Source organism: Melanotaenia boesemani, chromosome 1, assembly GCF_017639745.1.
Source record: "Melanotaenia boesemani isolate fMelBoe1 chromosome 1, fMelBoe1.pri, whole genome shotgun sequence".
NCBI classification, from domain to species: Eukaryota; Metazoa; Chordata; class Actinopteri; order Atheriniformes; family Melanotaeniidae; genus Melanotaenia; species Melanotaenia boesemani.
In genome coordinates this window covers 22,600,162-22,620,710 of record NC_055682.1, presented here as the reverse complement: position 1 = coordinate 22,620,710, position 20,549 = coordinate 22,600,162, and the positions used below count along the sequence as shown (strand labels likewise).

The 20,549-nt window shown below is 38.6% G+C and overlaps 3 protein-coding genes across 4 annotated transcripts; 1 reads left to right on the top strand and 2 right to left on the bottom strand.

Moving 5' to 3' along the window:
• Positions 1-2,629: 2,629 nt before the first annotated feature.
• gas8 (growth arrest-specific 8) lies at positions 2,630-8,921 on the bottom strand. The gene is made up of 11 exons (XM_041988792.1): positions 8,827-8,921; positions 8,515-8,610; positions 7,546-7,743; positions 6,859-7,059; positions 5,603-5,657; positions 5,321-5,520; positions 4,938-5,093; positions 3,415-3,495; positions 3,099-3,308; positions 2,930-2,995; positions 2,630-2,802 (listed from the first exon to the last, which is right to left on the bottom strand). Exons 1-11 carry the CDS (start codon positions 8,827-8,829, stop codon positions 2,725-2,727), a joined length of 1,344 nt encoding a protein of 447 aa, XP_041844726.1. The 5' UTR covers positions 8,830-8,921; the 3' UTR covers positions 2,630-2,724.
• An 888-nt stretch (positions 8,922-9,809) lies between these two features.
• Positions 9,810-13,747, bottom strand: LOC121640896 (transcription factor E2F4-like). 2 transcript variants are annotated; one of them, XM_041986750.1, is made up of 9 exons: positions 13,430-13,747; positions 12,708-12,817; positions 12,465-12,620; positions 12,156-12,205; positions 11,166-11,230; positions 10,740-11,055; positions 10,258-10,305; positions 10,100-10,144; positions 9,810-10,010 (listed from the first exon to the last, which is right to left on the bottom strand). In XM_041986750.1, the coding sequence occupies exons 1-9, from the start codon at positions 13,598-13,600 to the stop codon at positions 9,895-9,897; spliced, it is 1,077 nt and encodes a 358-aa protein (XP_041842684.1). In that variant the 5' UTR covers positions 13,601-13,747; the 3' UTR covers positions 9,810-9,894. The 2 variants fall into 2 exon arrangements, with proteins under 2 accessions (XP_041842684.1, XP_041842685.1); XM_041986751.1 differs by having other exon boundaries at positions 12,156-12,199; positions 13,430-13,746.
• Positions 13,748-14,558: 811 nt separating this feature from the next.
• si:ch211-122f10.4 (cathepsin A-like) lies at positions 14,559-20,491 on the top strand. The gene is made up of 11 exons (XM_042007042.1): positions 14,559-14,830; positions 15,339-15,450; positions 15,531-15,668; positions 15,776-15,934; positions 16,054-16,145; positions 16,520-16,604; positions 16,695-16,847; positions 16,934-17,079; positions 17,450-17,612; positions 19,263-19,352; positions 19,440-20,491. Exons 1-11 carry the CDS (start codon positions 14,661-14,663, stop codon positions 19,521-19,523), a joined length of 1,392 nt encoding a protein of 463 aa, XP_041862976.1. The 5' UTR covers positions 14,559-14,660; the 3' UTR covers positions 19,524-20,491.
• Positions 20,492-20,549: the final 58 nt, after the last annotated feature.

Below are 20,549 nucleotides of genomic sequence, written 5' to 3'. Positions count from 1 at the left end.
ACTGTTAATTCCTGAGCTATAAAATTTGAGCAGAATATATTGTTATATACACTGCCTGGCAAAAAAAAAAAAAAAAAAGAACGAAATATCACCACCAAAAAAAGAAAAGCGTCACATGTAATATTTCGTTGGACCATTTTTAGCTTTGAATATGGTGAGCATTCACTGTGGCATTGTTTCAGTAAGCTTCTACCATGTCACAAGATTTATTTCCATCCAGTGTTGCATTCTTTTTTCAGAGTCTGACCACTGTTCAAAGCCTTTTCCAGATCATCCCAAAGATTCTCAGTGGGGTTAAGGTCTGGACTCTGTGGTTGGAAATGTTGTCTCATGCTCCCTGAACCACTCTCTCACAATTTGAGCCCCATGAATCCTGGCATTGTCATCTTGAAATATGCCTGTGCCATCAGGGAAGAAAAAAAAATCATTGATGGAATAACCTGCTAATTCAGGTAGTAATCTGGCCTCATTTTAGACCTGACCAAGTGCAGCAACCCCATCATTGCACTGCTTGTACAGTAGGCACTAGGCATGACGAGTGCATCAAGTTCAAGTTCAATTAACTTTTATTGTCCCTAATGAGGATCTTAGTCCATTAATCCCCTCACACACATCAAACATGATTGTCCACTGGATTAACCATAAAAACCACTGAGGAAATAAAACCAATAAAATGAAAATAGCAAAAAGAAACAACACAGCAATGACCCCTAAACAATTTTTAAAAAGGCTCAAGATAAAACACACACAAAAAAACACCACAAAATGATCATTCAATAAAATCATAAAAATAGAATAAAATCATGTGTAGCTGTTTAAAAATCCATTTGCACCTGGAACAAAGGAGTTTTTTTTATCTGTTTTCTTTTAAGTCTTGGGGTTCTGAATCTCAGACCTGAGGGAAGCAGTTCAAAGTTATTGTGTAGACTAGAGGGTGCTTCCGGTTTCCCACAATGCCTCTGAATTTCCTCGCTACCTGCTGCTCATATACAGCAGGCAGTGAGGACTGAGGAAGGCCTATTATTTTGCTGGCTATCATCACCACCTTGCTTAACTTGAAAGAATCTAGTGCTGTCACACTTCCAAACCAGGAAATAAAGGAAATTATTAAAACTGATTTAAAAAAGACCAAAAAAAAAAAAAAAAAAAAAAACAGTCATAATTTTATGCTCCACATTAAAAACATGTAACTTCCTGAGGAAGTACAGGCGTTGGTGGCTCTTCTTTGTCACTGCTTCCACATTAGCACCAAACTTTAACTTCTTGTCTAAAACTATACTAAGATATTTATACTGTTTCACCTGCTTAGTGTCTTTGTTATTTGTTATGGTTTGTGATGAAGAGTTTTAGGACTTCCTAAAATTAACAGCCATATTTTTGGTTTAGTCAGTATTTAGGTGCAGGTGGGCGTCAATGCCCCATTTGGCAAAGTCCTCCACCACTGGCCCATGGTTGTCCTCATCATCACGCAGCAGACTCACATTGACAGTGTCAACTGCAAATTTCAGGACGTACCTGCTGACTCCTACAGTTGTGTGTACAGGATGTACGGCAGAGGTGACAGGACACATTCAAGAGGAGAGCCAGTGGAGGAGAACTACCATTACAACATTGTACCATTCATTCTTATTCTCTGAGGCTTGTCTGGAAAAAAAAAATCTAAAATCCACTGTGTCAGATTAATACCAGTTTTAAAATCATTAAGCAGTCTCTGAGATAAAATAGTTGGCTGGATGGTATTAAAAGCAGAAGGGAAACAGAATTAAGAGTCTGGCATGTGTCCCAGGGCCTTCAAGATGCTTGCATCAGGAGGTGAGGTAGAGTGATGCAAGCATTCTCCACTGCCCTCTAGGGTCTATTTTGGTCTAAAAGCGTTTAAAAGATCAGCTTTTACCAGCTTCTCATCTTCTTCAGCTGTCTCTCTTATTACCTTGATGCACCCTTTACTCTGGAACAGGGTAAATCTGGACTCATCAGACCATGTTGCCTTCTTCCATTGCTCCAGAGTCCAATCTTTATGCTCCCTAGCAAACTGAAGCCTTTTTCTCCAGTTAGCCTCACTGATTAGTGGTTTTCGTATGACTATACAGCTGTTGAGACCAAATCCCTTGAGTTCCCTTTGCATTGTGTGTATGGAAATGCTCTTACTTTCACTACTAAACATAGCCCATCAGTTCTACTCTTATTTTTCTACAATCTGATTTTAACAAACGTTTATGTAATCACAAATCCTCATTATTCAAGATGTTTTTCTGACCATATTTCTCCCTTAAATGTCCTCAAGGTTTTTAATAATGCATTGAACAGTTATTAACCTAATTTTAGTAGTTCTTGCATCTCCTTAGATGTTTTCTCTGCTTGATGCACAATGATTTTCACCCTACTTAAACCTACTAACAAATTTTAACTACCTCAGGATCTGTCTTTCCACATGGTTATTTAAGAAATGAGAAGCTACTCATTGCATCAGTTTGGGTTAAATAATTTGTTGCCAGCAGAAAGATATATATATAAAGATATATAAAGAAATATCCTGAAGCTCTTTACATATATATATATATATATATATATATATATATATATATATGAATGCTGACATCCAGAAGGGTTGGCTAGCTGAAGGGTTGGCCTTCGGCTAGCTGAGAGAAAAAAGAAAAATTTGGTATGCTGATTTAATAAACAGCAACTGTTTTTCTGCTTCATGTCATCTTGCCACACCCTCTGTTACTGAACGAGTTGTTGGACAGGAACACAGAGAGCTCCTTCCTTTGCTTCAACAGCCAGCACCATATCTCCACGGGCCTGCAGGGTAACCATTTATTTTAGTACAGTTAAAAAAAATTCTACAAAAAGGTAAATCCTCACAGATTAATGCTATCTCTCTAACAAACGCATGACATTTGTTTCAGGAGGAGAAGGAATGACTTACCTTAGCTTTTACATTTCTTTTGAATTTTAAGTTCTTGATGGCTGCATTTCTGGACTCAAGATCTACCTGTGAATGAGAAATATTTTTGCTATGACCTTATAGAAAAGACATTAAAAAAAGAAACACCTGCAAAGTTGAGAGCACATTGGGTTTTTATCTCTAGGTGTACCTCAACTTTGTTTATGATCCCTCTAAGAGCGGTGTGGTCCACATTAGGGGCTGAGAGCACAGCGTCCAGCTGACTCTGAATCTTCTCCAGACTGTCTGTCAGGGCCTGATGCTTCTTCTCCAGTGCTACACACTCCAGATTAGCTTCATGGTGCATCTTCTCAATTTTCTGATTGTACGACTTGTACAGTTTGTCCTTCTCTAGTTGAAGCTGTGGGAATGTGCAGGCACACCCATTAAAAAAACAAAAAGTCTCTAATTAGAGGTGCACATGAATGACTGTTTGAGCACTGTGCATTTTAGTCTTTAACTTGTACCTCACTGAATATCTTTTCCAAGGCTTCGTGCTCTAATCTGAGGTCTTTAAATGCTTTTAGTTTGGCTCTCTCACTAGCATCCTGTGAAAAACAGTTAAGAAATTAAAATAGTCCTGTGCACAGTATGACACAAACACTCATTAGCGATGTCCCGATTATTTCATTTCACAATTAATCGTGGCATTATAGGCCACGAATAATTAATTGTAAAGATTACTCAACAGAACCACATTATCTGCAAAAAGCAGAGATCCAATCCTGAGACCACCAAACCGGATCCCCTAAACACCTCAGCTGCACCTAGATGTTCTGTTCATACAAGTGATAAAAGTCCAAGGATCGACTACCCGACAGACCCTCCTCTCAAGGACCCCTGAATAGACCTTACCAGGGAGACTGAGGAGTGTTATCCCCCTGTAGTTGGAGCACACCCTCTGGTCCCCCTTTTTGAAGAGGGGGACCACCACCCTGTCTGCAAGTCCAAGGGAACTGTCCCCGATGTCCACGCAATGCTGCAGAGGCATGTCAACCAAAATAGCCCTATAGCATCCAGAGCCAAAAGGAACTATGGGCGGACCTCATCCACACTCGGGGCCCTGCCACCGAGGTGCTTTTTAACTACCTAAGCGACCTCAGCCCCAGAGATAGCCAGGGTCCCCCGACTGACATGTTGGTGGGATTGAGGAGGTCTTCAAGTAATCCCTCCACCAACCCACAATGTCCTGAGTCAAGGTCAGCAGCTCCCCATCCACACTGTACAGTGTTGATGGAGCACTACTTCCCCCTCCTGAGCCGTCAGATGGTGGACCAGAATTTCCTCAAAGCCATATGGAAGTCATTCTCCATGGCCTCTCCAAACTCCTCCCATGCCCGTGTTTTTACAACCACGACCACCAAAACCATGTTCTGCTTAGCCTGCCGATATCCATCAGCTACCTACAGACTCCTACAGGCCAAAAAGACCCGATAGGATTCCTTCTTCAGCTATATGGCTGCCCTCACTGCTGGCGTCCACCAATGAGTTCGAGGACTTCCTTTCCATGCCCCACCTCCAGTCCTGGCTCCAGTGATCCATGTCAGGGCAAGAGAAACCTGGATCTATTGTTTTTATTTATCATAGGTGTCTGTTGGGCTTTGTCTGGTCCCTCCAGGGACCTGTTTGCCATGGGTGATCCTGCCAGGGGCAATAAAGCACCTGACAACATAACTGCTGGGCGCTTCAGGATGCGCTCCACTGTGGTGAGGTGGTGGCTCAGGAAGGAAATAATTAATTTTGACATCCCTAATTAAAACTGAAAGACCTATGAGAAGTGTTCATGTGATTTTACACATTTGTAGTGTTATAGTGTTTATAATTAACTGATGCATAATAATTATAATAATTGCAACATCGTGATTATTTCTTTGACAATAACTGTACCAAGAAAATCTGTAATCATGACACTCATAGCAACAAATACGGATATTTCTGGTGCAATAACAACCCCCCCCCCAAAAAAAAGCTACACAAATACCAGCACAACCTTTATCACTGAGTAGGACAGCGTTTTCTTCTCAGCATAAGCAATTTCCCCCTTGATTGTTGAGACAAGTTCTGAAAGACGCTGGCAATCTTGCGAAACAGCTTGCCATTTCTTTTTCATCTCAAGCAGCTCTCCGTTTTTCTCTGCGATTTTTTCCTAGAAAGTGCAAATAAAGTTGCAACAAATATTTTAGCAGAAAACTGTCAGAGACTGAGTCACAAAATATCAGTTTATCAAATTTAAACAGTTTTCTTTAATTTGCAAGTATCAAAAATCTAAGCAAAGAAAACGTGTCAAATCAATTTATAGAAAAACGATTAGCAGCTTGAAAAATGATCTGTAAAAATCATGTTGTAGCTGAATGTGTTTGCACATATATATACCTCCTCTTTATTGATCAACTTCTCTTCTTCCTTTAGGTAAAAAACAGTTGTGTTGAGATCACTGATTATTTTGTTGTGGTCTTTCCTAAGTTCACTGATGTGGTGGTCCCACACAAACTCTCGTTCAGTGATCACACTTTTAGTCATGTTCTCCATCTGTTGTTGCATAAGCTGCATCTTTTCATTCATGGCTGTAACTTCTATTCAGATAGTGACCAAAAAAATGCTAGTTAGTTTCTAAAAACATGAGGCGTGAAATTCTAATCCAAATTATTTACTTACCGGTTAGTCGTCTCTCATGGTTGTTCCTTGTTGTAGTCATTTCTTCATCGTGTTTCTGTTGAGATAACAATCAAACTGATGTTTGTGCACAATATTCTCACTACAGTGTTGTCACATTCTTAATTTCCTACCCAAAGGAATCAATAAAGTTTTATCTAAATTTTTAACTAATCTAACTGATTCTGATGTTCATTCAGGAGCCTTTTGTGTTTATTGAGGCCTATACGCATTTATTTTTCAAAAGGGTAGTGATCAGCGATCTAGATCTCATTAACACTGCATTTACAGGCTGGTGGGGTGGCAGAACAGGACTTTAAACCAGAGATGGAAAATGTCATGAGTTCAAAGAAAGGTGTGTGAAGAGAGTCCAACTAAATGTCAACTAAGCTGCAATGTGGGTCTGCTGATCAGAAACCAGAAAAGAAGTGACATTTGCGAGCTAGTTTAGGCAGACAAATCAAGCTGTTGTGTTGCGACCCATGTGATTTGCCTCACATGTTTCATGCTACATATCAAATATACCCATCCAATCTGGATACTTCCTCCCTTGCTCCTTGGCTTATTCTTGCTGCTACTACTGCTCCTGGCACTGTACACTACCTACTTTTGTTGTGAGCCCCTTCACCACCCCAGCATCCACCTGTAGGCTTTAGGTGAAAGACAAAATATTGTTCAGTATTTACTCCAAAATTCAAGCAATTAAAAACATGTTTACACAAGGAGATCAGAGCCTAGAAGTCAACCACAATTCTTAAAGGTCTCATATTATATATTTTTTCAACAATTTCATGAGTTTCAGAGGTCCAACAACAGTGTATTGCCCCAAATTCAGCCATAGCCCTTAATTTTAGCCATTCCAAAAGTGGCTTTAGTGAGCTCTACTGAGAACGGGCTGTTTTTTGTGTTTGACCTTTAAATTATCATGAGTGGTGCCTGTCCATGCCCCTCTCTGGCAGAAGATCTGGCATTCGCTTGTGTTTTTTTTTTTTTTTTGTGACCAGGGTGACAAATTGTGTGAAATCCCCAGTAGAGGATATTTTGCTGTGGTTTCACAGCATCTATTTCAGACTGAAGAACTTCTACTGAAGTCTATGAGTCGTATTAATAGTAATATGAAATCCAGTACAACCCTATGATTCTAAACGGGGTAACGGGTCCTGACCAATTGTACATAAGTGATGCGTTTAGATGAAAAACAAATTAATTATCAGTGTTGATAAAAGTAAACATAATGAAATACAGTGAATTTTACCAACCAGTTCAAGTTCTCTGGAACAGTTTTCATTGTCGAGCTCCTGTGTGGCTTTCCTGATGGCCCGCATTTTATTACAAAGCTCTGTCTCCAATAGATCTTGCTCTTTCTGCAGCACCTCAGCGATGACTAAACCATATGCTTTCAGCTCACAGAATGTGTTCTGGTGTTCACACAGGAGGTGCTTCATCTTCTGCTTATAAACCTTGAGGGAAGAATAATCAAAGATAGCATATAGAAAAACAGTAATCTATCAGATCTGCCCATATATGACGATGGCTTCCATAAAGTTCATATACATATAGAAAAATATGTATACATAAAGTTTGTTTCTTTTTTACATTGCTGATCCTTTTGAGTTGATATGGTTTTTGAACTAGTTTTTCTTAAGGGTACTAAGTAAAACCTCTCAACAGTTTTTAAGCAGACCTTTGTAATAGTATTTGAGCTAGCAACAGCATCTTCTCTTTTAAACCAGTACAATATGGCAACTGTTGTCATCATGGTTAACAATTAAAAATATCTTCACTTTTGGTTCTGCTTCAGAATCTATAACTTTAGATCTAAAACCAGATTATTTTTAGTCATTATATGGTTTACAAATGACAGGTAGGTACCCCAAAACACAGACTAAGAGTAAATCCAACTTCTCTGAATGTGTAGCTGTAGCATATCTTTGCAATAACCTCACCTGGACTTCTACTTGGTGTAGCCCTTCATCGTCTTCTATGGATTTGTCCATGTTTTTCAGCTCAGCCTCGACCTCCTCTAGTTTTCTGACAGTGATTTTCCAAAAGGTGTGGATGTTATCCTTCTCCAGCTGGAAATAGTTTCTCTCTTCTCGCTCTCTGTCCAGCTCCTCTCGAAGGTGTGCAATATGCTCTTCCAGCTGAAATATGTAAATGCACTGTACCTCAACTCATGGGATAGAATGTATGCTTCCTTCAGACTTGTGTTCTTTGAGTTTATATAAACTTAGAACAAAAAGTAAGGAAATTTGTGTTTGGTTAATCATATCTCTTAACAGCAATTAGGGTTGTATTACATATTGTTGGCAAGCCCGAGTAGTCACTTTTACAAGAAGATGTAACTTGTAAGGATCAAGCTTCTGTGGAATGAGCAACACATCAGTACATGTGGGTAGTGTTCCCCTTGAACTAATGAGATTGTGGAGATCGTTATAGGCTGTTGGATCCATTTAATTTGAGTCAGGTGGGCTGGAGCAAGGAAATCTGGAAAACCTGCCGGATTGGTGCCCTCGAGGACCAACGTTGGCTACCCCTGTGCTAGAGTGACCAACACAACCAGGTGGGTTGACCTACAACAACTCCTGGTTAAGGAATGGGATGCCATCAAAATGTAAGCAGACTGGTGACCTGCATGAGGAGGATGGGGCTGCATGTAGATATTACACAGGCTACTAGCATCATTGACAGTGTAAAACTAATAAAGTTTAAAAATGGCAAACATGTTTGTTTGTTTGTTTCCTTTATAACTGTGGGAGACTGCAATCATCCAATCCACCAAGCAACTCAAATTTAATGTGTAGTATCCTAGTATAGTAAATTTAGTCATTAAACCTATTTCTTTATGACTATACCATTGCTGGAATTCCCCTACTGTGTACACTTTGAAACACACATTACATTTCAGCTCTGACCTGCTCTTTGGACATTTCTTCTTTGGTAAGGCCATTTATCAGAGTAGGCGTCCTGGCCTTTGCTTGATTTTTAGCTTTTCCTTGTTTTTTGGGCGGCTGGGGGGGAAAAAAGTTAACAAATTCTGTAAGGTTAACATAACTTGCTTCAGTGTTTTCCTTTAGGGTAACAGCATCCTTATGATCTGATAGCTACACATCTCAAAGCATATCAGAAGCTAATCCTTGTATATCAGGGGTACGAACCGCTAGTTAGCTTGAAATTACACTACTTTCTAAACGTACATTTTTAATTTTAAATAACAAACTGATTACCATTGTATGCGTAGATCAATCACAGCTAGATTGGTGATGTTGACCCGTTTTAAAGACAGAAAACGACAGAGAGCTATAAGCGGTCTCGCGTTTAAACAAACGTTTCTATAGCAACAACAGCAGTAGGAGGGGGCGGGTAAACGCAGCGGGTAAAGCTTCAAGTTGGAGCAGAGGTAGAAGTAAAAAAAAAAGTACTGTGTTCAAGTACTGTATTTGAACATACATCAAGTTTGTTAGTATTTCTTTTGTGTGTCATATTTTTGCATCCCCATTTACTCCATGTCTATTTTTCATTCGGTAAAAGGTTATACAGGCAACTTGGTATTAAGAGAATTATATATCCAGTTAACTTCTCGTGTTAGCAGCCACACACGTTGTCAGCTTTTAATGAGAGAATTAGACAGCTGTTATGTAAACATTGGAAAAGTTGTTATTGTCAAACACAAACTGCACAGATTTACCTTCAGTAACCTTATGTCAATGTGTCCAGCTACATTACAGTGGTTTCAAAACTACTCGTGAAATTTCATTGTGCAGATGTTCAGCGAGCAGTAGTTTAGGTCCTATCAATAGGATTTTTTTTAAATTATTATTATTTATTACTTTAATCCATACTGGCACAGACTGAAATTCTAGTTTGCAGTTACCTCCAGCAGGTCAGTTCTTTGGTGATCCTTTACTTTTACTCTAGCACCACCATCAGGTCATGATTTTAATTTGTCCATTTCTTAGGTTCGTCACCACATGCATACTGAATGAATTACTTTCAGTTATACTTTTATGTTACAATGCCTGCTGTCATACAAAACACCTTAAGGGGCTCCACAAACTATGTTATATGTATATCTACTCAAGAATTTTAATTTGTCACTTCTGACATTGTCAATGAAGCCTGATGCAATTCTGTCTGTAGTTAAAATTGATGATTATGTTATAATCCAGGTTGTAATGAATGAATGAGACAAGACACAATATCTGAAATCCATATTTTATTATTTGTTAAAACAAAATATTTGAAAACAGACATCTGGAAAACATTCACTTGTGACAAAACGCAGGGGTTTGTGGTCAAACATTGAGTGCAGGGATGTTGAACAGGTCACAGCGGCCTTTGCTCTCATTCAGATTACAGACACATTCATTCTCAGATGGGGGTGCAGATAGATGGACAAGTGGAGAAAAAACTGAAGCAGAGATAAACATGCAATTAATGCAAATATCAATATGTGATGGGCACAAACACTAATTAAGTTAGACTATGACGTGAACTTACCTTCAGAGGCCATGAACTGAGTGATCAGATTTGCACTGTTTCCTTCTACAAAAATGAAAAACAGCATGTTTAATAATGAATTAGTATACGGTCAAATAGACCAACTTTAAAGAAGGAATAATTTGTCTAAAAAACAGACACAGCAAGAAGGGCACTACCTTTGGATGGATCTATTAGGTCCTGTAGTTCCCTTGAAAAATCATGATCTGCAAGAAAATTACTTTTTGAAAAAAAATCAATGTAAAAGCTCAAAGCAGTAAAAGAAAAATACATGACGTATTGTGCAAGTATGGAAAACAGTGAAATGCATGGAAACAAAAAAAGCAGAAAACCTGTTCCCATCAGACATTAAAGAAAAACCTGAAGTTTTCTCTGCAGTTTTAAAAAAATTATTTAATACAATGTGGATTTACCAGTTTCTGAAATAAACACTGGACATTTTTTTTTAATATAGTCAAATATATTGCCAGCCATTTTTCCTTTATTGATTCTAGTTGCAGGAATATGGGTTTTCGCAGTAGCTGTTATTTTCTGTTTTTCCCTCCAGTTGAGACTTTGTATCGATTCTGGGTGGAATTAAGTTCATGTAATGTGCTGAATGTGTCTTACTTGGCATATCAACTAAAATTAAAATACTCACATGCACATTCATCAGTTCTGCTAGGTTCAGCATCTACAAATGATGTGACGTGAAGAGGCTGGATGTCCTCTGCAGACAACCATTCAGATTTAGTGCCATGTGTGCTGTTACCCGAAGCCTTACAGGACCCAGTGCTGCCATCTTTATCATCTGAAGTAGACATGGCTGACTTGGCACACTGTAAAATTTCTTCTGGTGGTGGGACAGGAAGTACAACAGGAGAGGAGCTGACAGAGCATTTGTTCAGAAGAACAACATCTATGGGTCCTCTTGTGCTTTTCAAATAGATCTGGTACTTTGCCGGGCAGTTTGGGACCTAAAAAGAGATACACAGTATGCACAAAAAATTATCCAAGTTGATTTAAAGCAGCAAGGACACAAAGGGGGGAAAAAAAAGCATGAACAATTCAATGATGCAGAACTTACAGCTTTAGGAATGGGAACATCTAGCTGTGTGCCAGGTGGTGCTCGTACTGCCAAAAGAGTGTGGTCTAAAGAAGAGTGAGACAACAAATTTTTTTTGTTTGGTTAAATAAATTTTTATTGTGAAAGCCATTTTATTTTTGTCACTATACTGATAACACAGCTACTAGTTAACCTGAAGCTGCAGCCCCCTTGGATAACCCTACAACTCATCCATTCAGCTTAAGTACATTTCTCATGTGAAACATTCTTAGGTGTCAATCAACATTTAAAGAAAGCACAGAGATGAAGACGTGAGAAATGTAGCTTATAGTTTCCTCAAAGGAATTAAAATGTACAGTATCTATGAAAAAACAGAAAGCAATGGCTTTGACTTGTAGCCTTGTGGTACAAATATTGATCTACATCACTTTTAATAGACATGCACTTGGATACATTATCAATCATAACTTGTGTCCAAGTAACACTACCAGAACTCTCTGTTCCTGACTATCCACCTTTCTGATGCTACTTTTGTTGCCTCTATGGCCAACTTTAAAGTTTCTAAACATCTGGGTTCTGCATCCCATGCGGTTTACACCAAGCTCGCCACCTGCTTCATTATTCTTCAACTAGTTAAGAGTATTTATCCTTTTCCTCTCACAAGCTTCCACAGAGAGGTTTTCTCATGTTGTTCACGGTCTCTCTCAATGGGTACAGTGGACAGACTTGTAGCTCTGCTTTCACCCAGCAAATCATGTTGAATGGGCTTAGTATAATATAACACACAGCCTAGATTAAGAATTTCATTTGATGGGGCTAATGAGACTTTTCACTTTTTACTGCTGCCACTGATTGTACAGCATCCTGGATTAGCAACCTCTTAACTTATATAAGCACCTTGTCATTGAAAGGAGTGAAGCTGCTACACAGGCAAGCCTTTCCAAAAAAAGGAGTGGCACAAAAACACACACAAAAAGAAGAAAATAAGCCAAGATAGTGAATTTATATTACCGCTGAAGCAGTTGCAGATATCTTCATGAGTCACATAGTTCAAAGTTGATGTAAATTAAGAAATATTAAAGAAAGACAAGGATTGATACACACAGTTTTAAAACATTAAATTGCCAAATTAAATCTGTTTAACTCTGATCACATGGCTACCATTATTCTCATGGACACTAAAGCAGATAATGTAAAGAAAACTTGAGATTTGTGAACTTTTTTCTGAGATTTTGGCAACAAAAGTACAACATGCAGAATAAAAGAATTATTGAGCTCCAATGTGTTCAAGTTTAAACAGACGTTTTTAAAAAAGGATATTTTCTGCAGTCTTCTGTAATGTTTGTGATGCTCTGTTCAATGCACAGTTTCTGCTGGTCCAGTGTAAATTCCATGAGCGCCAAGTCCTCCAGTTCAGACCTTAACCTTATACGTTTTTTGTCTAAATCATATGCATTTTCTCCTGGATGTGTGCCCCTTATTCATGGGAAAAAAAACATGCATTACATTGCATACACTGGTGGCAGATGTGCAAAAAGGTTAGAAAAACTCAGGAAAACTTACATCCACTTCACAGTGCACTTGGATATTTTGACAATAAGGCCAATGCCCTCCAAGACATTTGTTATGTCATAGATTCTCCTTTTCTGTCCAACAGTCAGGACTCTGACAGCCTGAAAGGACAAAACACGTTATCAGAACCCTCATCTTAGAGGACTCTATACTGTGGGTGAATTTGTGTTTTTGGAAATGCTATTGGTTTATGGTGTTAGTGTCTTAGAGAGCTAACCATATATCATTTGCAGAGGTATATAGTCAAATACAACTTTGAAAGTAGCAATGAAAACAGTGTTGTTAAGGAAGGAAATGATATACCAGATCTGATGAGTTGAACTCTTATTACTCAAGCAAGATGAATGAAAATATCATTATCATTGCACAAAACATCAGCTTTTGCTACATTAATGTAACTCATTCATTTTGGTTAAATACAACCCAAAGATGGGTAATTTCTTGTCAAATCGGTTTCTTGTCGCTTTTATTTGGTTACAGATGTGGGAAACATTTTGGATGTAGAATTGAGTCTATGGGGGAATCTGCAATCTGGATCTGGAAAGCTGGATGCATACAATATAACTGTTTTACACATGTATGTACGATATAACAGTTACAGTCAAACTGTAAGGAAGTATATAAATTGTGACTTCATACACAATTTATAATAAAATTGTGAACGGTGTTCAGATCTGTGCTTCTTCTAGTGTGGGCTGCTGCTGCTCGCTTACGTATCTGAGGTCCAGCTCTCCGCCTTCAGCTTCCTGAAGTAAGCTGACGAACCTCGTGGTGAGCAAGTTCAGGCTCCTCTGTTTCCTCAGACATTTGGGTTTTTGCCCCGGTACGCGCGTGTCTCCGTCTGGACAGGGTAGGCTGTCGTCAGATTCCATACTTCTTCTCATGGGAAAACACACCAGATGACCTGGGAATTTTGTAGCGCATTTGAATGAGCGGCTGCAAGAGCACACCGCCAAGATACTTTCCTTCAATATAAAGCCGCTCCTCGGTTTCCTGAATCAGCGAGTTGAGAGTTTATACCCATAAACGTTTAAAAAATAAAATTATAAACTGAAAAGACTGTATTTATGGAGCCCTAGTTCATCTTTATGTTCAGCTTTAGCACTTCTGTGGTAACTAGCGGAGCTTTATTGTGAAAGCCTCCTACCGGAAGTACTTACTTTTTGAGACACTTGAGTGTGATGTGCGTTTACTGTACTTCATTGATAACTAGAAAAAATAGCTTTCAAACAAATCAAAAGTTATTTCAGCGTTTCTTTGCGATTGTACTTTGCACATTCATCAAATCTAGTGTTTTTTTTTATCACTTTTTCATCCTGTTCATTTAGTGTAAACAGTTTGGAAGTAAATGTTATTATATCCGCTGTACCTGGCAGGGCACAATGAAACCATACAAATGTATTTTGTCATGACGAAAACAAGCTCAAATTCCAAGTGACTTGAGTCAGTGGTTGCAGATGTGAGTGGTTTAAATAAATAAATAAGTTGAGATTTGAGACTGTTTATTGATCTGCAGCTCTTCATAACATGTGTTAGTGCTTTCCACTGTGTTTTGGGTTTTAAAGAAAAGACAGATTGTCCAGAAGTCGCGTGGGAGAAAGGTAAATTACAGTCTTAAATTAAATAAAAGCTAGTGTGGTAGATCTTACCAAACTAGCATGGCGATAGATAGGATGATATACATTCATTCATTTATGAATAAAAAAAATGGCTTTTTGTGTAGGTTCTCGTGTTTTCAGATTTCATGAGGAAATCTAAAAATGCTACTTTCATGAGGAGACGCTTTAGTTTAATTTTTAAAAAAAATGCAGGGTTTGCTAGGCGCAGTCACGTGGCCCAGCGAAGCAGTCATATGATGAGTGGTTGACAGAGCTGTAGTGGAGGAAGTCTCATAGAGCTGTTGTTTGCTTGGAGAATTCTAGTCTGTTTAGTCAACACAGTGAGATGTACGCTTGTGCTTTTCTGTTGTGTTTGCTGACGTTGTTTCAGCTCGGCTCGCGGGCTCAGTACGCCCCGGATGAGGTGACTTTCCTTCCAGGGGCCACGTTCAAACCGAACTACCGTCAATGGTCTGGATACCTCCAGGCAGGGCCAGGGAAATTTTTCCATTACTGGTAAGAAGTAACTGGTCACGATTGGTTGTGGGTTCTGGTTGGGTTCTCAGTCTGGTGGGAGACAGAAAAATGTTACTTCACTCAAAGATGCAAAGTTTTAGTTAATATTGTTGCAGTGGATTGGATATTTGTGGTGTATATATTTTTTTTGTTTCATAGAATTAGCTAATAAACCCACCTAAAATATCTGAAGTTTGAAAGGACTGGATATAAAAATGCGAGCCATCACAAGAGCGTTCCTCAAGATCAGTTAAAGATTCACTGGTCTCACTGATTGTGGCTTTGTGACTGCGTTAATTGTGTTAATGAAACACAGTGACCAAGCTGTATCAGAGATCTTTGACCCTGGTTGGAGTACCATGCCTCATTTTAAATAAGGCTTGTTCCTGTTTGTTTGGTTGGTTGTTTTTGAGAGGGGGGAGTCATAAATTAATAATGGAAATTGTGTATTCGGTGTAAATGCAGGACAATGACTTTTAAGTAAATGACTAATCCCAGGTCTCTTCAGGTTTGTGACTTCTCAGAGGGACCCAGCCACAGACCCATTGGTGCTCTGGTTGAATGGAGGCCCAGGCTGCAGCTCTCTGGATGGGTTCTTGTCTGAGAATGGACCATTTCATGTGAGCACATTCACTCTGTGTATCCTCACCTGTGCACTGATGTAGAGAGACTTTCTGTTTCATTTGATTTTGCTTTTCAGGTAAACAATGATGGGTTCACTCTCTACGAGAACAAATTTAGCTGGAACAAGATTGCCAATGTACTTTATCTTGAGTCTCCTGCAGGAGTGGGATATTCCTACTCTGATAGCCAGTCTTATAAAACTAATGATGACCAGGTAAGTTTAGTTTTTTGTATGAAAGCGATAAGATTTGCTTAAAAAAAAAAAAAAAGCTTGGAGGCAACTTGGGACTCTATAATATACATTACGTGTTCTTGTCTTAGGTGGCTGATGATAATTACAACGCTCTACATAGTTTCTTTGCCAAGTTCCCAAACTTCACTCAGAATGAGTTCTTCATCTTCGGAGAGAGTTATGGTGGGATTTATGCACCCACACTCAGCCTGCGTGTGGTCACAGGACCAGCCAAAATCAACTTTAAGGTAAGGTGTTTTAGTGCAAAAACTTTGCTTCACTCTCATTTACACAGTATTGGAAATGCTTTTGTCCATCTTTCAAAACAACTCTGCTTTTATTTTTTGGGATGTTTACATCTATGTAGGGCTTTGCGGTGGGGAATGGCCTCAGCAGCTTTGCTCTCAACGACCAGTCTTTGATCTACTTTGGATATTACCACGGCCTCTTTGGAGAAGAGTAAGTATCTCAGTATTTTTATTGAAATGGGTAAAAAAATGTGTATGGGCATTAGCAGTGTGTTTACCTGTTGACAGTATGCACAAATAGTTTGGTGTACATTCTTTTATCTAAAAAACATGATTCCATTATGTGACAGAACATGTCTGTATCTAAACAGTGTCTACTGTAGTTTGCACATTCATAGATTGGTTTGTGGGAGCTACAGATTATTAAAATGTCTTAATTGTAAATGTTTTTACGGTGCTGGTTGTGAGCAGCTCTTGTTTTCGAGTGTTTTTAATAATGTAGCTGACAGCTGTTGCCGTTTCACTTTATTGCTCCATAAGCTGCACATTGCCGATGCAGAAATTTTTGGTCTGTTTTATGTGCAGTTTGTGGCGTGATCTGAACATAAATTGCTGTAAGGAGGAAAACTGTAACTTTTACAACTCCAGTTCTGAGACTTGTCGAACGCTGGTATGTATTCATTTATCAGTTAGCATCTGGGACTTTCTGGTTCTACTGGAATGACTCGTTAAAATTTCTCTTCCTTTTTTCCCCTTTCAGGTAAATGTGGCCTTTAACATTGTTTATGAAAGCGGACTTAATGAATACGCTCTATACTTGGATTGTGAAGGCCGCAGAACATCCAGTAAAGGATATGAGAGGGCCATGAGTCATCTGTTTACAAACTACAGGAAAGACCTGCACTCCTACAAGGTGGTCTAAACATGTTCTACTTGTCCATTTGTTTTGAATTCTTCTTATTGTGTTGGTTTGTTGAAGCAAAACTTCTTTAAATGTAGTTTTCAGGTGGCGTGACTCCCTCCATGTCTCTGGGTGAAGTCCCTCCCTGCATCAACAGCACAGCTCAGACAAACTGGCTGAACAGAGGTGATGTGAGGAAAGCTTTACACATACCTGACACACTGCCATCCTGGGACATCTGCAGGTATATCATAGTAAATAATGAGCACCATTAGATGAATATGTGGAATATTTTATACCCATCCATTTTCCTCTCGGTGGCTGTTGGCCTGAATATTGTTAAAATATTATTTAAAGGTAGTTGTGACTTTAATGTCAAAACACTTTTTTTAAACAGAACATAAAACACCAACTTAAAACTTTTCTTTATTTAAACCATCTTCAGTATCTAAATATTCCTAAAGTAGCATTTGATTCCTAAAAACTGCCTTTCAACTATCTATAAATCTGTTAAGCCGTCTGTGGCGTTTTTCTGTTTACAGTGTACCTTTATTTAAAGAGCAAGTGATGCTTGGTTGCCAACCCTGATGTTAATGATAGTATCTCTGTTGCAGTGATGATGTTGGAGAGCACTATGACGTTGTGTACTTAACAATGAAGGATGTATATCTAAAGCTGCTCTCTGTGGGCCTTCGGGCGCTCGTCTACAACGGAGACACTGACATGGCCTGCAACTTCCTGGGAGATCAGTGGTTTGTGGAGGACCTCGGCATAAAGGTAGAGTTAAATCTGGAAACATTAGCTTCAGCACCCTCCAAAGATACAAATACATAACAGCATTTTCAGTTTGTACAGCACAGCTTCGGTAAGTTATGGATCATTCAGTATTGCCAGGAAATGTGAAAACAAATTCTCAATGAAACTCTGTCAGTCAACATAAAGTTCAGTATTACAGACAGGTGACGTCTGACTCTTAGACTCTTCTACAAACTCTGACTTCAGATATGAATGATGATACATCATCCTTCTCTTTCTTCTCTGTGTAAGTTTGTGATAGTCCTACAGATTTGTGCTGACGGTCATTGTCTCATAGGAAAACGTGGCAAATCAGAGTTATAGCAGGATCCAGGTTCAGATAGCTTGGTTTGTACCCATAGGGAGATTTGTCTTGCAGTCAGTGAGATAAAACCTACAGTTTGACACTCTGGTCACAGGACAGAAGCAACATGAAACACACATTCACACAGTGACACAACATGCTGAGAAAACATAGAAGTTTAAAGTGTTCAAGGTTCCAACAGCAAAGCATAAAAAAGCATAAGATACACAAAAGGGGTGAGGTATTATCCTTTAAAATCATATTAAAAACTTAAATTAATAGACCTTCATTAAGCAAGATGGAATGAAATCCATGGCTGAGTGTGCCTTTTGATTTTTAAGACCACAAACTTTGCCTGCAGCAAACACCCCCAAACCATCTGTGATACTCCTCTTGTGTCATGGTGAGAGTTGGTAAATATTCATGTTTTAATCTTTCTAGTAAAAACATAAACAGGGTTTTAATTGTAATTTGACACAAATGTCTGTAAGACTCATTTCCAGCCATGCAAAATCCTTTGTGGATGGTTATTTTCCGACTTCATTCTCTTTGTCTTGCTTTGGAAATGTAAGACTGGCGCTGTCATGCAGACTGCTATGATCTGCAGATGGTTCATGCAGACAGTTAAACTTGAGTCAATAAGTAGACCTGCCAGCTGAGATACAGTTCGGCTTCTGTCAAGTGGACTTAACATGTACAGAAACATGTCCACAAGAAAATGTACCCTGATGTCTCTGCATGGCAGTCACAGTGAAGGGATGCAGCGTGGGTTCCTCCTGAACTGTTCCTAGTAATGTTTTTAGTTGCCTGTGCTCTGAACATTTATCCTTCCTGTCTCAAAACTATAACACTTAATTTTATTTATTTTTTATTTTTAGGAAAATATCTTTTGATTCTTCATTTATTTGGCAGTGTTTGAAAATCTTGACTGACTACTTTTTTTTCCAAGTATTGTCCTTTTTTTAAAAAAAAAGGGGGTTTTACACATTGAGAGCAGTTTTGCAGGTTAACCCTGATCTTTTTTTATGCTCCTGGATCACTTTCTGAATTAAAAAATGCAATTACTAGTAGTTTGCAAAAGATGTTTGAGAACCATGATTTGGGGAACTGAAAGATATGTTGGTAACATTGAGCCTCATATTAGTTTGAAATATTTGCATTGCAGTGAATTATCTTTCTGAATTCTTTGACATTATGTTAATAAAACTGACTTACAACAAAGTTTTGCTGTAAAGCTAAAAAATGTTCACATGCATATCATTATTTTGTGACGGTAATCTCTCCACAGCTACAATATATGCCACTTAATTGTACCAAAATGTTTCTAGGCAACCAGCAAGTACCAGCATTGGATTCACAATGATCAAATTGCTGGTTTCTATCAGCAGTTTGGAAACATCACTTTCCTGACAGTTAAGGTAGGCAGTAATGTGTCGGCGGGGTTGTCATTTAAAAAGGGGATGTGATGTCATTAACATGAAGTATTGCTTTCATCTGTGTTTCAGGGTGCAGGTCACATGGTTCCTCAGTGGGCTCCAGGTCCAGCTTTCCAAATGTTCCAGTCCTTCATAACAAATGACATCTACTGAAATGTGCTGGAGACTTTACTTTGTGTTCACTGGTTGGACTGCACATTTTTCTCAGGGAAGATCCATTTAGACAGATGATGGTCTGCTCAGGCGTTTTTGTTTCCTTCATAACCTTCTTGTAGTATTTCCAACTCTGATTTAACTTTTTGTGGGGCATTGACATATTTGGTTAATGCTCTACAGATTTAATTGGGTGAACATTGTAGGATAAAACTCTGTTTTCACACTCATAAAACATGACTGTCGAAACCTCAGCAAAGAAGCAGAGATCACCTTATTTAACTTAATATTTTTTTAAAGAGCAGTACAAGACTGCATACCTCCACTAAGATTGGTTTTAAAGAGGGGGGGGGGGGCAAAAACAAAAACTGCCACTTCATGACTTGTCTTCTGAAATTGTCATTCAGATCTATCTCCAACTTTTTAAGTAATCTGCAAACTGTACCATTCAAATAATGGAGGTGAAAAAGTACATGAGCCTCAAAATGAGACTAAAAGGGAATTGAGCCTAAATATGAACAAACCTAGTGGAAACAGGAGAAGGGACTATCTGACTGCTCAGATTTACTGCATAAATGTAATAAAGATGGTATTTGATACCAAGTTATAAATATTTGTCTTTTGTGACACAGTTTTATGTTTCTGTAGACTGACACTAACATGTTACTAGTAAAACGTTTAGCTTAGTCCACTGTCAGTCCTGCATTGTTCACCCATACTCTCAACTCACCCGAAACAAATTCAAAACCAGAGTAGAAATACTGCCTACGTGTCGATAAACTAAACTGGGCTTTAAATAGTCTTTGCAATTCCTAATTTCCACGGTACTGATCCAAAGCTGAATGTTCTGCTTTTTATTGCCTTATCAAAGCTGGTTTCTGTAAATGTTTATGTGATGATGCTGAGCCATCTGGATCAAAACATCAATTCCACTTAATTTTGTTTTTCTTATTAAATATTTTGTTGAACTTGTGAAATATTGTTTCCATATTCTGTAGCTGCAGTTCATTACTTGGAATTATCGCC